Here is an 18,265-nt window from a genome sequence, read left to right as displayed (position 1 = left end):
TCCTATATTATATTGTATATTATTTTAGACGTTTTTAAAACTATTTTCTCTATTATATTATTTCATTAGCTGTTAATCTATATAATCGGCAAACTTGTTTCTTCTATGGCAGCTTGTCTTTCGACAAAGGCCTCCTCTAAGGATTTCCATTTTGCTCTATTTTTAGCTATTCTGATCCATTCCGGGCCAGCTATCTTTTTAATATCATCTTCCCACCGCTTGAACTGTCTTCCCCTTTTCCGTATACCATCGCGGGGGTACCATTCCGTTATAGTCCTTGTCCATTTTTCTTCCTTATCTCTCAGCATATGTCCAGTCCATCTCCATTTGAGTATTTTAGATATAGTTTGTACATTTTTAAATTTAGTTTTACTTTTAATTATATTCAATTTTATTCTTTCTATTCTCCGAACACCAATAACGCTTCTTTCTATATTGTTTTGACATACATTTAATTTATTTAGTTGTCGATCAGTCAGTGCCCATGTTTGGCAACCATAATATGTTAAACATGGTAAAATGCATGTGTTGTATACTCTTCTCTTACATTCCATAGGCATTTGATTGTTTTTCATGACTTCACTTAGGGACCAGTACTTTCTCCAGGTATTTGCTACTCTTCTATCTATTTCTTTTTGCATGGTATTTGATGGCGATATTAGTTGCCCTAGATACACATATTCGTTTACATACTCTATTTCATTATTGTCTATTCTTATTATATATGTTTGTGTTGAATTTGTCATAATTTTGGTTTTAAGTGTGTTCATTGACAGTCCGGCTTTAGCACTAGCGACACTTAATTGCTGCAGCATTTGTTCTAGAACTCTTGGACACTCGGAGAACAAGATCAGATCAAATTCAAATAATTTATTGCAAACCAATACATTTTTACATATTAGCAACCTTATGCAGGTATTGAAATACAATCATATCTATTATATTATAGGTATATACCTACTCCAAAAAAAAAGAAAATACTAATCAGTCTTCCATTGCTGATTTTGAGGTGTTATTTTGACTTCCTTGTTTTAGTAACTAATAAGTATCTACTAGTCATACTTAATATATCAATGTTAGCCTTCATCAGAGGCATCGAACCCAAGAATCTTCACTCGTAGCGATAGTTATTTCAAAGTAGAAAATACCGATACATAAAAAGCCACTTACTCAATGTTAACATACCAAATAACATATTTCACAAACTAAAAAACTTCGTTAAGTAAACAAATATGAAATATTTGGAAGTCACTTCCTGCAGAGAGCATTTGTCTAAAAACAACACACCGCAAAATTGCATTCAGCCAATGGTTGTCCGTTAAAAAATACTGCACTTTTTCACTCGGCTGTATTTAGGGCTGCCAACTGCTTTCAGAATTATTATTCAAAATTATTTCTTTTATAGTACTTGTATACTATGTAAAAAGACTTTAAGTTAAAGTTTTTCAAAATAGCTTTACTCGTGGTATTTAAATTATGATTCAAGGCACAGAGTATTAACTTTAACAATTAATAAATATACATAAAATTTGTCCAAAATGGATTGATATAAAATTCTCTATAAAACTTATCAGAAATTAGTAAAACAATTTATAAAGATTTATCATTTTTATTTAAGCTTAAATTCACATTCACAAATTTAACAATAAAAATGCGTTATTTTTTTTTACTTTTAAGCCTGTTAAAAAATCTCTAATCAAACCATAACATAGGTGACAACCCTACATCTGGCGGGTCGATGACCGCCGCTCGATACAGCCTTGTACTGGGTACTCTGAAGTATGCACTTTACAATTTACACTAAGGATTAATTTTGTGGCTAAATACCTATTTTATGTTCATTTTATAAGTTACTACAATGGACGGAATAAGTTTTAAATTTTATGACGTCGTAATTTCGAAACAAGTTTTTAGAATTCATTTTAATTTACTCAGAATACTAATTTAAGCAAATAAACAATTTTTTTACATCATCATAATAAAAGCCAGTTATTAGCTCAAATGGGTATTATTTATAGGCTCAATAATTATTATTAATTACATAATAACTAATTTCCGAAAAGACTACAACGAATTCAGCCGTGACCGTGAGTCGTGGCTAATTATAAAAATCACCTCTAGGTATAGGTTTTTCTTGGAAAACCTATACTTACTGATATTTTTTTCCAAAATGATAAAAAACCATTAAGGCTAACGAAAATAGGATTTATTAATGTTATTGGGGCGTGGTTACAGACAGACTGTGAAATATCGAGGTCTCCATTAAGGTTACCGCTAAACCGTCATGAAGTGGCAGGCTAGAGCTTTCATTTATTCTATTACTGCTGCTTAAATTACTACTACGGGAGTGAAATCAATGGCTTTTTTCTATGCTTTGTGCATAAAATTATACAATTAATTAATTTAACATACATATTTTCGTACTTATCGCTATTATTATTAAATTTGTAATTATGTAATTTGTTATCTAAAGGTACAATAATTTTGTCACATTTAAAGTGACAATAGATATATAGGTGGAAAAGCTATAGGAAATTTTTGTCTGTTTGTCTGTTCGTCTGTTAGTTTAATATAGTCTAGCTGATAGGTTATTCAACTATACTAATGAGAAAATCAATTCACGTTTTACTATGTATTTAAATTGAATAAAACTAAATCTTTACAGTTTACAGCGTTTCCAATTTATTCTGATTTTGTTTAAACTGTCCGAAAGTTTATCAAATCTACTGAAATAATGAGAAAATTTTACGATTTTGTTTATCAAGATATTGTGCAAGTTTAGGAATTGTAGTAAAAATCCGACGGTTATCAATCAAGTAAAGTTTGATGTAAACAAGAAGACAACGTTATATTTTATTTTCTTTGCTTAAAATAAAGAAGATAATAATATACCTATTACAGGTTTAAACTCTTGGGATAGAATGGATTGAATTTGCATTTTATTTTTCCTATAGGTATCTAATACTCTAATGAAATTCCATTAATTTTTATACAAATGTAGCCTTTGTCTGCACTGTGGCATATTATGGTTACATGGATGAAAAATGATGCAAATTACAATCTTTAAGCCGGTGATATATCGTGTCAATATTTTAACTAAATTGATGGTCTTTTGGAATTATTAAAGCGTAAAAAAATCAACTAATTGTTTATTATATAAAATATAATAACCTGCTAGTTACTATGATTAATCAAATTTTGTTAACCGAGAGAAAAAACATACAAGGTACCTAGGATGAAAAATAAGATTTAACAAATTCACTTCTAATTCAATCTAATTTCTTCTTCTAATTTCAGCTTTTTTTCTATACAAATGTATCGAATACAAACATCTTATATTAACAATGGAGCAAGTATATTAATGGCGCTCAAAAGATAAGCCGAGTGACTGGCCTCCGACAAATTATGTACAAGTTTATCTTGGCCGCTGACAATAGGTACTATTGTGTGGCTGTATACAAGTTATTTTTGTTTTATCTTGAAACATTATAGGAAATAATATTGATTGAATTATCTTTAATTATAAAGAAAAAAACTGTATTAATTGTTGTTAGGATTCAAAATTGTATCACTCTGTACTAATATTACAGCCATTTCTACTATAATAATAAATGAAAAAGCCAATATAAACAAATAAATTATGCGAGTCCATTAATCGTCTTATTATTTTTATATCTTATCCTCTTATTCGTCTAACAACTATTATTATATGAACGCAAAAGCGAGAAGGTTGACGAATGTTTGTAAACCCACGTACAAAAGCTGAATAAAACTGAATGCAATGAGGTAGAAAGCTAGATTTTGATCTGACATAGCACAAAATATATTTATAAAAAAATATCATAGGTTTCGCACTATCAAAGCAAATTAAGTTTCTAGTCACAATATGTACCTACAAATTCTATGATACCATCCATCACGGATAACCGAAAGTGTTCAAACAAAATTACGCAAGCCTTTGTACCTACGAACTCCTTTCAACTTACACAAGCCGCAGCGATCAGTCAGTCAGTAAGTAGGTGACCGAAAAAGCGAAAAACGCGAATCACTGTCCATAGAAAATAAATTAGGTTTCCCTAGATTTTGCGGCGTGAAATTGTGTGCTAAAAACGCGGGAAGTATTTAATAACCGGGTTTTTGTTGACGGAATAATGTTAGCGGATTTCCGTGAATGCTTTCAAAAAGCGCTGTCAAAGAGGTGTTGTTTTATATTTGTTCTTTTGATATAAATGTGATAATTTGTACGTGTCTGTTTGTACATGAAACATGAATTTAATTTTTGAAAGGGCCACGTTGAAAAAGATAGACACATTATGTTACAAAGTTGTACTTACGTTTAAAAATAAGTTGTTTAATAAGCTTAAATCACTTCTAAGATATTTACCCTTAAGTTACAAATTAATGGTGTTCATTATTCAACCAATCCATATTGATTCAAATCGGCAACTTTAAAACAAGGAGTTTTTTAGGAATTGAGAGAAAATTCGATTTAAAACGCTTTTTAAAAACTTTATAACAATGCTTCGGAAACTTTAATGTGGTCACAAACCGACGCAGAGAAAAAGGTATTTGAATTCATTATAAGTTTCTTAAAAGGGAATATTACAATTGTAACTGTTATTTTCGCAACAATAAGAAAAGGTTATCCTTCATATGTCCAAAAACGGACATTGATAAAAAGATCCTCTGCGTATTCTACTTCAGTGGATTTCTATTGCGGATATAGTTTATCCTAAAAGAAATACATGATGTAAACTATTACAGAGATATCCTTTAAATATTATCTGTAAAAATCTTTATTTTTAGCAGTGACTATTTTTGTTGATCATTTTATATACTACTTCCTGAATCCCAGACAAAAAACTATAACATATACTTTTTGCCTGGGATTATATGCGTGATGTTTGTATAGATTTTTGTGCACATTTTTTCAGTTACCGACTTATTATACTCTGTTATAAGTGATAATAATTTAATTATTAACAGAAAAATTACAATGGATAACATAATTCAGATAAGTGTTCGAATTATGATAAGCTTCATCTAGATAATTGAGGTATTCAAAAAATTACCTTCTGTATTGATTTGTCAGTTCATAACAAAAATACTACTACAGAATAAATGTATTCTAATGTCTGCATGTTCATAATATCATGTTAAATAATAATTCCTGCCAAAAATATATATATTTATAAGCTATCCTCTTCACACAAAGTTTTATTTATTAATAGAGTAACGTTTGAGAAATTCCCGGATATTTACTTATTATTAGCTAAATCGACAAACTTCGTACCGCCACAGATAACATTAAACTATACTAGGAACTGCCTTATGAATGTTCTTGTGAAACTTTTTCCACGAATTTTCCGATGTTTTAATATCTCTTCTGTTATTCAGCACAGAATAAACAAATCAAAGTTCATAAATATTGGCTCTTAAGCTATAAATTGTATACATTGTAGTGTGTAATTTTATTTAGATTTTGTGAGTTTGTGAGCCTAAAAAGCTTTGCCTGTATTTTTTAACAATAAAGCTTGCAAAAAAGGCCATATTTTAGTAATATACCTACATTTTATTTTTTCTTCTGTACATATCCTATGTATCGTATGAATCCCGTATCCTATCCTGGATCGTGCATAAAACACAAAATGTCGTCTCCCAAGTGAAGCCATAAGCCAGCTAGTGAAGAAAAAGCTATACAAACCCATTAAATAATATGGAACCGTTAATAAAATATTAACTACAAACACTGACATAATTCGCAAATCATAAAAGGCACCCAATAATGCGTAAGTGCTCGTCAAAACTCAAACCACACTTAAGGTAAAGGCCCCCAATAGGGAGATTTGGGACACAGGGACGATCCATATCAGAAATAATTGATAGTTAAACTGAGCCCTTATCAATGATCTAGTTCATTGATAATTATTTTGCAAGCTCTCGTAATGGGGCGCGAACTAAATTGATTTGCGATTTGGGTTAAGACGGTTAATAAAAGGTAATGAAATTGTGACACCTATAATTATAATATAGAGTCTTTTAATGTCACGTTTTTTTCTAGGGATATTATTAGGATTGTATTTTATTTTAGGGATAGGTGAACAAGCTGTCTATCTAAAATATGGTAAGGTGTATTGAAAAGTAAATAATAGTTTAAATAAGGGCGTAGGGATGTAAGGGCGTAGGGATGTGACGACCCCATCGCCCACGGTTGGAATATCTATTGTTTACGTGACAATAGATATTCCACCCGTGCAATCAGTCAACCCGCAGGACACCTTGTGGCGGGGTGTCGGGGAGTAGCGACCCCGCGGGAACCGAGTGCTCCCGGGGGAGGCCCCTGTCTTCATCTCCGGCTCGCCTTCACCGGCCGGTCGGAGTGAAGCCTGACGAGGACAGGACCCCCACCTCTGGCTTGCCTTAACCGGCCGGCCAGAGTGGAGTCGCGAGAGCTTTTAGCTCGAAGGGTGGATGCGAAGCGTAAGTGGCGAGTGGGCACGTGATGCTGGACCCTCAGGGAGCGCGTGATCGTAGTTTAAAGTCCAGGGACGCCTCTCCACCCTTAGCTGCTCACAATATTATGTTGCCCCCTTGTCGCACTATTGCAGCGACTTATTTCGGGGGCCCATACAGTGAGAGGGCGAGTCACCACCTGCCAACATATTTTTACTTTCTTATAGTAGGCAGGCAGGCAAAGGCAGGTGCCATAGTTTCCCGTAGTCCCCAGTACCAGTCCATTTAGCATCCCAATCCATAGCCCAATTATTAAATTTCCATACCCTGCAATAGTCCTACATCGGCCGCGGACTGCCTAGGGCTGTATCTCAATAGTGCAGTCATGGGCAGGCTGCGGCTGGTGTCCCACAACACATTAAAAGTCTCGAAAGGGCCTCTGCGTGTTGGATCCGTGTCCCCACGTAAGCCTTCCAAAGATCCGGGTACCGTCCTTCTGGTGGTACCCGAGTATTATGGAGTTTAAATAATACTACATCTAAATTAGCGACGTCTTCGACCTAGATCCTTTAGGATCTTCCTTCGAATAACATTGTCTTGAAAATACGCGTAGTCACGTAGAAAAGGTTAACAGAATAAACTTTAATCCGGTATCCGAAACTATGTCACGCAGCAATTAGATTTCTTTATATTTGAATGAAACATTTTTATGGTTCTTTAAAGTTTTCATTTACAATAATTTGGCAGCCCTAATGCATCATCCGAATAATATAGTATACATTAGTTTATGTACCTACTGTTGTGTTTAGATGTATTCATTTTATTTGTTATTTATTAAGTCTGATTTATCAACCAATCTTTGTTTGAATATAATACCTATCTTATAAATGATATAGGTACTACCTACCACTCCAATATACCTAACACTCCAAGTGCCAAAAAATAATACGTTTACTTAGCTAACTAAAATCGTACTCTGCCTCTTTATAATTCGACTAATGTAAACGAGACAGCATTCTTAATGTCTGCTCATATTGGCCATTTTGGATAACTCCCCGGCTTCATATTACCCTGGTACTGAATTAATTATATCATAATTTATGTAAGCAGACAATATGTTCTACGCATCCAAAGGTGCTTATTATTTTTTGCTTACTCATCTAAAGCATTTACCTCGAATATTTATGTGATTTATGAATTTTCTTTTGTATTTGCAAATCCTTTTGAGACGTATGTTGATACCAAATTTATATGAGATGATAATAATTATTATATGTAAATCTTCTAATGTACTAGGGTTAAATAGTTAATTAAATAACTGCATAAACAGACATAAATTATAATAATGTAATAATACATGACAAATAATACGAATTAATAGCCATTTATAAAGTACTTACCTAATTAACTAGATATGTGAAAGAAAAAAATACCCGAAAAATAGAATATTAATTGAATCATGCTTTTCTTTACCTGTAAAGCCCTCATTCGACTAAAAACAAAACTCTGCTCACAAAGTATTTATCCACTAAGTAAAAGGTAATAAATACCATCGAACACACCTCTGTACCGATATGTTAACATCAGCAAAACAATTTCAAAATAGCCATACATTTGATATGGTTCGCTAAAATACCATTAGCGATACATTACCAAACAAGTCCCTTCTTATGTTACGTGTCTACGACGCAAATATGCGTGAACAGATGTACAAATAATCTTTTTTGCCTTTGATAAGGTTAAAAGTCACAGTAAGTTTTAAAGGGTATATCCAGTTTAATCTCGATTCTTCTTGGCCGAAGGAGCATTTCAGATCTGTTGAAGTTTAAAAAAGATATATTTACTTACCTAAAGCTAGCTCGTTATTATTCTGTGCCTTAAGACATAATATTACACAATATTTTCATATGTAATAACAGCGCATAAAAAATTGTATTATTTACGTAGTTACAACTTACCAGAATACCTATAAAAAAAATTAATTTGAGTTAGGACTGTATAGTGTTAAAATCGTCTCTATGTTATGAAGAGATTATCTAAAAGGCTAAATTTAAAACAACGAAGAGAACTAATTGAAAAAATGCACGTGTGCGTGTCTCAGTAATATGTATATGAATAACGATAAGATTCATAAAAACAATGAGTACCTTCAGCCTATAACGCGCAGCTTTATCGTGACGTTCATACATCTTGTTTGTGAAACAAACCAATTTGCGAGAGACACTCGAATTTCATAGTGGCAGGGATTTGTACAGGATTCTGTTACTGTGGTCGGATTTCAAAGACGTGTATCTTTTCCAGATGTCTGGGGTGGATCGTGGGAGAGGAGGCCCCAAATAGGAGCCCTGGATATGTCATTAATGCATCGCAAGGTGCAAGGAATTTGTCATTAATGCAGAAAGACTTTTAAAAAACTGTGCAAGTAATTAAATAAAAGCTAATTTTATAATGGATCTTCAAGAATGTTTACAATGTAGAGTTTCATTATTTACATTATAATAAAAATTGTACGAGGTTTAAGAACGGAAAGAAAGAAACAACAAAATAACAACTTTTACAGCTATATAGAAAAAAAAACAATCTGTATCTGCAAACATGCTAAATTATCATCGGACACTATTTTAAGGAGGTGATAATAATTATACAACAGATGTTAAATTCATGAAACGACTTCGACTTCGTTCAAGTATTTTATAAAAATCTTGGGCCCCAAAAGTGGGGCCCTACGCGGAGCAGTTATTCCACAAGATTAAGCTAATATAAACGTCATTATTTGTCGCCACGGCAGTCTGTCTGTTTATTCTCGCCCTTTAATATTTATGAGGCGGGGTGCATCGCTTTATATAGCATTTTTAAGACCATTTTTATTTGTATTTTAGTAAATATTGCGCTTCTAACAGCCGCATGATCATCCCTTGACATAAAACTTTATTTTCTTTTTATTAATTCAATCAACGAAGCTCGGCTTTATGAATTTGAATCGAATTGATTATATTCAAAGAATACTTTTGTAATACACGTCTTATATTGAAAATGTTGAGGGAATAACAATGACTTGAAAAGTTAGAGAAATATTATTGTTATCATATTTACCTTTACTCAGTATACAAACTAACTATGTAGTATAATTATAATATTTCAACATAAAAAATAAATATCTCTTGTTATTCTATTCTATAATGCACTTTCAATACACCAAACTGCACACAAGAAATGTCAAAGTCAGAACTTAGTCGACAGTGTTGCGAGTTGCGAGTCAATTTGTCTAACAACTGAGATAGTTTACAAAGTGATTATGCATGCGGTCTTCCATCCATAGCGGGTAATTAAACTTGGGAATTGTGTCACTGATCAACCTGCAAAGTGTTTAATACGAACTACCGTGAGATGTCTTGGTTGAAATGAACGTCTTCTGCCATTTTTATACTGGCTCAGAAAAGTAGTAAAAAAAGATTTTTTTTCTCAGAGAAAACAACCGAACTGCTTCAGATGGGTCACCTGATTTGTAGAAATGACATCTTTGCAAATGTGTTGCCCGAATATTGCAGTTAAAGCGGTGTGAGTCGCAACAACGCGTTCAACTATCACATTAAAAATCGCATTTTTCATGTTTTAACTTCTTAAAAGTATATGAAATCGCAGATTACAAACTCTTTATTAATTAAATAAAGGCCATGAGCTCATCTTTCTTTGTAGAAACTGCCCGCTAATCCAGTGGTCCCTATTTGTATTACAGGGGGCTTTAAATACGCCTGGATAAACGGATAAATGAGTTTTAACGAGAACCAAACTTTGGTAGCGTATCCATGATTTAAGAAAATTGTATTGACAAAATTAACAGAATTTAAAACATTTCTGAGATTACATCGGAGAGGTAAATTTCCAATAACATTTTAACAGATTGTTTATTCCTTCATTCATTTATAAACCTCTATCAAGGCAACCAAAACATACACAAAGATATCAAATTTATCCGAATAAAAATAATATGACATAGGAAAGCTTCCTGCTCATAAGCTCATGTGGGATCTACATACATACAGACACATTTAATTTATCCAAATCCGTTTGGAAATTAAAGAGTAACAAATATACTTCGCATTAATAATATTAATATTGATTAGATAAACATATTAGTTCTTGATTAAAGTCAATGAACCTTAACTGCTAGTGAATATATTTGCATAAGACCGTACGATATTTATCGTTTACAAGGAAAGTAAACATAATAATACAAACAGTTTCGTTACTAAATTGTTTCAAAACGGAAGTTAGATATACATTCTTGGAAGGAAAACTACCGTCTTATTAAAAAAAATAGGATAACAGAGAAAACTACCGACTTATAAAAACAACATTACGCTAATTAATTGGAGGAGTTTGGAAGTATGAGACATAATAGATGGTCAACAATTAAAAAAATAAGACAACACCTACTTATAGATTTATTTTATTATTTACTTTTAGATGTTGCCTTATTAAATTTAGTTTGACATAATATTATAATAGGCAACTACTTGAGACGACGCGACGGCTTCCCTCGCGCGGTAGGTACTAGTTTAAAAGTAGGTATCCTAAATTATAGTAATACAGACTATAATCTCCTTTGACAAATTTAACGAGTCAAGATAAACTGAAACTCTACCTAAACAATTTATAAAAATATTGTCACTCATAGAAAACTTCGATAAAAATGACCTACGAAACTACGTTGTAATTATTATGTAATTATTTCCTTTTTCTTTTTATACACAGAAAACGCCTGAAGCCGCGACGACTAATACCATAGATATACCTAAATTACATGAATCAAATACATTACTGAAGACTTCCATAAAATCACATTCGAGCATTATTACATACTTTAAAATGTTTGTTTTATGTGTTGTGGATCAGACAATAAAAAGGCTTATCTGAGCAATGCTCGCTGTATTTATTAACTCCCGAGGCGAAGTTTACAATAAAACGAACGTAAATAACACAGTGTTGTTGACAGAACGGGCCTTAAATTATTTCACCATTACTAATACTAATTGCTGGCGTAATTTAGGGGGAAGTACTGGAGGCGTTAACGGCGCGGTTTCGCCGCGTTTGTAGAGGCTAGAGCAAAATTTTAAGTTTCATTTTTAATTAATACAACAATTGATTTAATAATTTTACTCGTAAAAAGTTGTTATTGAATAGTACCTTAAATATACTAATAAGTTGAAAATGTATTGATATGTCGAATTAAAACTTAAATTTCATAATCACACGAATTTTTACAACACTGCCTTTGAATTATGTAAAAAATTGATTAGTGAGTATGTCGTTTTCATAATTTACACATCCACAATATTGCTAAGATCGCTTCTGAAATAAAGGAATCGTCTAACAAAATTCTTCTCATTTTTTACGTTTATCCTATTGAATAATATACTAAAACGTCACCAAATTACCCGTACTTACAGTGACAAAGATTATCGTCAGCCGCGCGGTGATAACGCGCCCTAACGTTTACGTTGCAGAGTACAATGACCTTAAAAATGGATGCGTGAAAATTGAGCTTTATTCCTTAAGCGTTGAAGAAAGGTGTTTCCTTTGTAGATACATTTCGTTATTTCTTCTTAATTGAGTTAGCAACTTCAGCCGTGAGGTTCTTTGTGAAGGAAATGCCCACTAAAAGGTTGACGCTTCGGCTTTTAAGGGAATTTTAATGTTTATTTTGGACACTTGTAAAAATTTGTTATTGAGCGTGTTGATTCGAATTGATTGCGGATTATACTGATAAATGAAGCTCCTAGAAGCTTACTTAAATTATGTTTTAAGGAAATGGTTTCTCGTTTATTATGCTGATGGATTTGATTTTAAGTGATTTTATAACCTTGATATTGAAACCTTTGACCTTTCTTAAACTCTATCCATATTCTGATTTCTGAGGTATAATATGAAGGTACTTGTGTAAGTATGTATTTTTTTCGTTTTGAAGTGAAACTTCTTTATCGGGGTTGGAAAAAAATTTAGTGTAACATTTTTTCTTTACGCGTGACATTTTTCCGTTACGCGCTATAATTGCTCCGAGGTTACGCGCCATCTTTTTCTTATCCCTACCACGCATGATTCCACGTATTTCTGTAAAGTTGCATATACAAAGTAAATTATTTTTTGAAAAAATAAGGTCATAAAGAAGTTTCTTACGTGTGTACACTAGTACACGCACACATTTTTTTAAAGAGCTGAGTATTGACAATTTAAACGTCTAGTATGGTACGTACATAAACATTAATTACAATATGTATTTTATTTTGGCTAAAACAAAAATAAAATATAGAAGTCATCGGCCGATATTACGAAGGATCTATAGGTATAATCTATTACAAAGGGCAAAAATAGCCTGAGGCAAATGTGTATTATAATATATAAATATATCGTCATCTCCCAACTGTTTTTATTACGCAGAGCTAAACTCCCACCTTTTTGTTTTTATGTGAATAATGCTAGTTCATTTGTTTCGACGGGATTTATAACCTCATAATACATACACTTATACATGCTTTATATTTTTGTATATCTCATTATTTCTTTTATATCATCCCAGAAAAGATCACTACATAGTATAAATCAAAGTCGCTTTCTCTGTCCCTAACTCTCTGTCTCCCTGTTCTATGCTTAAATCTTTAAAACTACGCAACGGACTTAGATGCGGTTTTTTTAAATAGATAGAGTGGTTCTCGAGGAAGGTTTTAGTATATAATTTATTAGATTTACACAAAGTGGGCGAAGCCGCGGGCGGAAAGCTAGTACAATACAAAAAATAATCATGTCTTGTTTCCTCAATCTTTTCCAAATTTCATCAATATCGGTTCGTCTTTAACTTCTTTAACTAGCAATACAGACAGAGAAATAAAAAACTATATGTACTTAATATTAGATGTATTGTTTAGGAAAAAAGCTGTAATTGCGACATTACAAGTAGACATTAAAAATATATTTATCATCTTGAGTCCTTCAATTTTACATAATCAAGAATGGAGATAAAATTACATTTCTTCTATTCATATAATAATATCTGCTTGTAGATAAACTTCGTGGTATTTCTAACAGCTACATATACATTTAAAGTTATTACTTGGACGTTATTCTGTCTCCTTGGTGTATTGGACTATTATATACCTATTCTATGGTATTGGTTAATGCGTGAGCTTGCTTTGCAATGTTTAAATACATGATCAAGAGATTTCACTATTTATTTTTAAGGTTATTAAAAATATTATTATAGATAGATATTTATATCGATTATGTCGTAAAGGTGATGCTAAGCCAGCTATTATTTATGATTTTGTCCGGGTTTATTTTTAAACCTTCACCCCGGCATTACCAGGAAAACACACGCTTATAATGTAACTATTGATGCGTAAAATGATTTTGAATATTGATTATGAATTTGTGAATAATTTATTAGCCTGTATGTGAATAATATAATGTGCTATTATAGACTTAAATGCTATCTGTGTTTAAGCTAATCTTTAAAACAGCTGTACTGCTTTAAAAAAGACTATCACTACCAGATAATACGCACCTATTAAAAAAGAGCGTGTGTGCCGAGCACACGTTTCAGAAGTGAAACTTCTTTAGCATGATTCAAAGAATCAAAGATACCAGAATAGTCGCCTTACTCTATGACGGGACGGTATTGCCATGACGTGACCTTGAAATTTTACTCTCAACGCGCCCAAAAGAATTTTTACTGCAAAAAATAAAAATTACTAATTGATTTAGTCCAACCGTTTTATTGAGTCCATGTCTGATAGAAAGCATTATAATTTGGATATCATGGTAGTTAGCTAGTTTAAAATATATCGCTTTTGCTTTTAAAATAATCACCATTTTGAAGAAAATCGATGATAAAACAATTTGAACACTCCGCAAACATACGAGACGTCAAATTCAATTATAACTTTAGTTTCGATAGAAAGGGTTATTTTTGGTTATTGATAGTTATTTTAGACTTAATTAAATAGATTTTAGATGAAGCTTTCAAGCTAATTCATTGTTCTATCGAGTATCAATTACTTTTGTTCGTATTATAATTAAGATGGTTTGCCTTTAGGCAATTACCGGAATATTATTACCAAATCTGTAAATGTACAATTTTTTATATCACGAAAAGCAAGATAAATTTTTTTTTTTCGTTCTTTAAATTTATTTTATTTTTATGTTATATCAGTTTTGAATTTAATTTTAATCGAGCCTGTAATTGAATAATTTCTTTGTTTCAAATATTCCCAAAACCAGAATAAAAATTCATATAGTATCTACAATATAGGTTTTCATATTATAATCGCGATATCGACGAGCATGCATTTGATAGACCATAATACCCAAAAAATCGACCGTCATCATCATCAAAATACATACTGATCACAGACATACATATTGTCTGTGATCAAAATACACGCATAAATATCCCGTACCGAAGAATAAATTTCTTAAATCCGAATCTCGATAATTTATGTATTATATCTTTTGTATTTCACTTCAAAATAAAACAAACTTCCAATTTATGATAATACGTGCAACGGGAGATTCTTAAAAATGATAGAACTCATTGTATATTCGTGTTGGTTTATGAGGTCGAAGTCTTTTCCGTTGTTTTCTTTCAGTCATTCTTTTACACAAATTAGATTGTATACCTACGTATTACGGTATAAATATTAGATGAAATGTGCGCTGAAATAGGTCGTGTTGAACTAATTGTTTTGTTAACCTTTTTGCATTTTTTATTAACTAGCTTTGGTTCGTGGATTCTTCTACGCAGTAGGTACCTGTTAAGAAGCTAGCCTAAGTGCTAGTCAAATCTTATCGCATAATTTTTATTTGTAAATAATAGTACCCAAATACGTAGAGCCCATGTAGAGCCGTTTCGGTGTAATTAAGCTACAAGCATCCAACTCTATAGTGTATAGTTGTTGAAGTATACTAGTTTTAAAAATTAAAGGTAAATATGTTTAAACGATTATCAATAAGATAAATAAATAAATAAATATGTCGGGACAATTTTCACACACGGCACGATCTGATCCCATGGTAAGCTTTCGCTTGTGTTATGGAAACCAGATGGCAATAAGTACGAATAGTTAAGTTACGCATAACTTATTTGCACATATACAATATCTTATGTAAACTAACCACGTAAGGCAATGTAGTTTTAGCCTATAGTGGTATTATATAGGAGTAAAGTATAAAACCCTCATGGCCCTGTGGCCCTGCAGTGGGAACATATATGATATTATTAGAATATGATGATAAAAGTTATTAAGTTTGTTCCAGGCAGTACTAGAACTACAGAAGTGATTTTAAAAATACTTTCGCTACTAGGAAACTAAATTGGAAAAAATATTCCAGACAAGCGCACTGTATAATTATATTATAGACTACTTCTTAAATTTAATAACATCTTTCCCTTTATTACTATAAATTAAGGAATTAATAATTTAATCAGAACTCAATACAATTAAATAAAACCACCACAATGAATGGATACCTAAAATAAATTCATTTCTGTTGAAAACTTTGCACTCAACATTTTCCTTTCAAGGGGAATCCACTCCAATTATAAATACAAAAGTTTCAAACGTTATACCTGAATGAAAGTGGGATACAATTTAATACAACTTAATGGAAACGTTAAACATTGCTTTAAATATCATTATATTTTTAGCACCCGCTTATTTTTAAATGAAATTAATATGTACGAAATCCTTATTTTTTGTTTTTAATATCGTGCTATTTCAAATATTAATACCTAGCTATTTATTTAAAATTAATGAGTTATAGGCCAATACAAGTCGAGAAGCAAGTTCATGACGAAAATAAGGAAAATATTGTTTCCAACCCAAATCCAAATCTCCAAAACCGGAAATCTATTTTTGAATATAATTTATTCAATGAACAAAACGCTCAGCTTTTACATAATTTCAAAAATTATATGAAATTTAATTTTACAATTCGCTAAATATTTTGAATGACTATGGTAGGTAATTTTTTTAAATATTTTCCAAGTATCATATAGCCATTATTAGTTACCAAAACCATGAATAAAAATGTATCTACAAATATAGCTTTACAAAACATAATTCTCAAAATGATATTCCATAAATTTAATTAAATAAATATGAACGTTAAAATATAAGCAAATAAATGTTAGTACTCACGAACAAAGATGTTAGACATGAGCGTCGCAGGCAGGCAGAAAACAATCACCAATATGTCAGCCACAGCCAAGTTCACGATGAAGAAATTAGTTACAGTTCGCATCCTGGGGGAGCGATACACCACCGCGATAACGAAGAAATTCCCCACCAGACCCACGATAAAAACCAGCAAATACGCCACACAGTACACCGCTGTCATCGCACTGTTATGTCTATATATGAACTCATCGTCAATCACACCGAAATCGGACCTATTCATCGTTATATTCATTCTATCCTGGCCCAACGGACCGTCCATGTGAGTCGACAGAGGCTCCATATCAGGCAGCATCGCATTTTCAGGCACAAACTTCGTATTCAACACTTCCATTATAGAATTGGATAACGCATCCACGACGTGGTTCCGTGAATGCTCCCGCGAATGATTTCGGTGCCTGAAATGATGCCGCTCCGGATGCTGCGTTGATAGATTATAAAACTCCGTCAAGTCCGAAAAGTCCGTTGGTACTCTTAAAGGTGCCATTTTTACCACTAGATCATTACGTATCAAAGTTCAAACTGTACAAATTCACATCAAATAAACTTATAGTCATAGTAATTGAAGATTGAAATTATTATTTGAAACGATATCGAGTTTACAAAAGTACTAAAAGTTCCGAAGTCGTAGCGTGGTCTACGGTTCCGTAGCAGATCGCGCGTATCTTGTGTGGCGGTCGCGCGCCGTCTGCTCGTAGACACGCTACGGTGTAGGCCCGCGCTTCCGACGCATGTGCATGTTGGAGCCTATACACACATTTAACTCTGCACATAAAACGGTTTTTATTATTTACATCATAAGATCCATTTTTGTATATCAATCTCTTTAATGTAATGGTTCAAGAATTAGGAAGGCCGAGTGGTATGCATCCCGGAAAAGGTTAGCATTTCATGCATTTTAATAGGATTGCCACTTAATCAAATTTAGCTTAATTGCATTTGATTTCATTTAGCGGGGCTAAATACTTTGCGATAGCATTTTTCGACAATGATTGAAGGTTTACAGCATTTTGAATTGGCAAATTAAATGAAATTATGACGAAATTATTTTTGAATATTTTGTTGTAACAAAATATTCAAAAATAAATTAACAAAAAAAATTTATCTAACGCTCTTTTATAAAAACACAATAGCATAGCCTGTTTTAAGAAATTACGTACAATATTATTAAACGAATTTTTATAAGAATTACAAAACTTCCAAAAATCTCAGCGTTTCCAGGAGCTTTAAAACATCAAACAAGACATATTAAATTCATTTATAGTAAAGTATAAAAACTCGACGGCTATGAAACTTTCCAACTTGTTAATTTCTCAAAGCCGTGGGCGAAAATATAAGTAATATAAAGAAAAATATCACTTAACTTAACTACCGTAAACATTAAGACTAAGAAGAGGAACCAATCTTATGATTTATGGCAGATTTTATTACCACGTAAATATATTTAGGTTGTAAATAGAACCTTTGCGTCCGTTATCCTGATTTATACACGCGAACTAGCTGACCCGTCGAACTTCGTACCTTTTTATATTTTTTATACGAATAAATACTATCTAATCCGAATGTCACATAATAAAACGTCT

The 18,265-nt window shown here is 32.2% G+C and overlaps 1 protein-coding gene across 1 annotated transcript in view; it reads right to left on the bottom strand.

Annotated features, from left to right (window-relative positions):
* LOC149908683 (neuropeptide SIFamide receptor-like) overlaps positions 1-17,169 on the bottom strand; it is a 103,329-nt gene extending 86,160 nt beyond the window's left edge. Inside the window, exon 1 of the mRNA XM_090102347.1 lies at positions 16,647-17,169. Within this exon, the coding sequence (XP_089958473.1) occupies positions 16,647-17,169 (523 nt within the window). The remainder of the gene's footprint in view (positions 1-16,646) is intronic.
* Between the last annotated feature and the right edge of the window lie 1,096 nt (positions 17,170-18,265).

Source organism: Colias eurytheme, chromosome 5 (assembly GCF_061535395.1).
Source record: "Colias eurytheme isolate Ceu_HAF_F1 chromosome 5, ilColEury1 Martin Lab GWU primary, whole genome shotgun sequence".
NCBI classification, from domain to species: Eukaryota; Metazoa; Arthropoda; class Insecta; order Lepidoptera; family Pieridae; genus Colias; species Colias eurytheme.
This window is presented reverse-complemented; position numbering and strand designations above follow the sequence as displayed.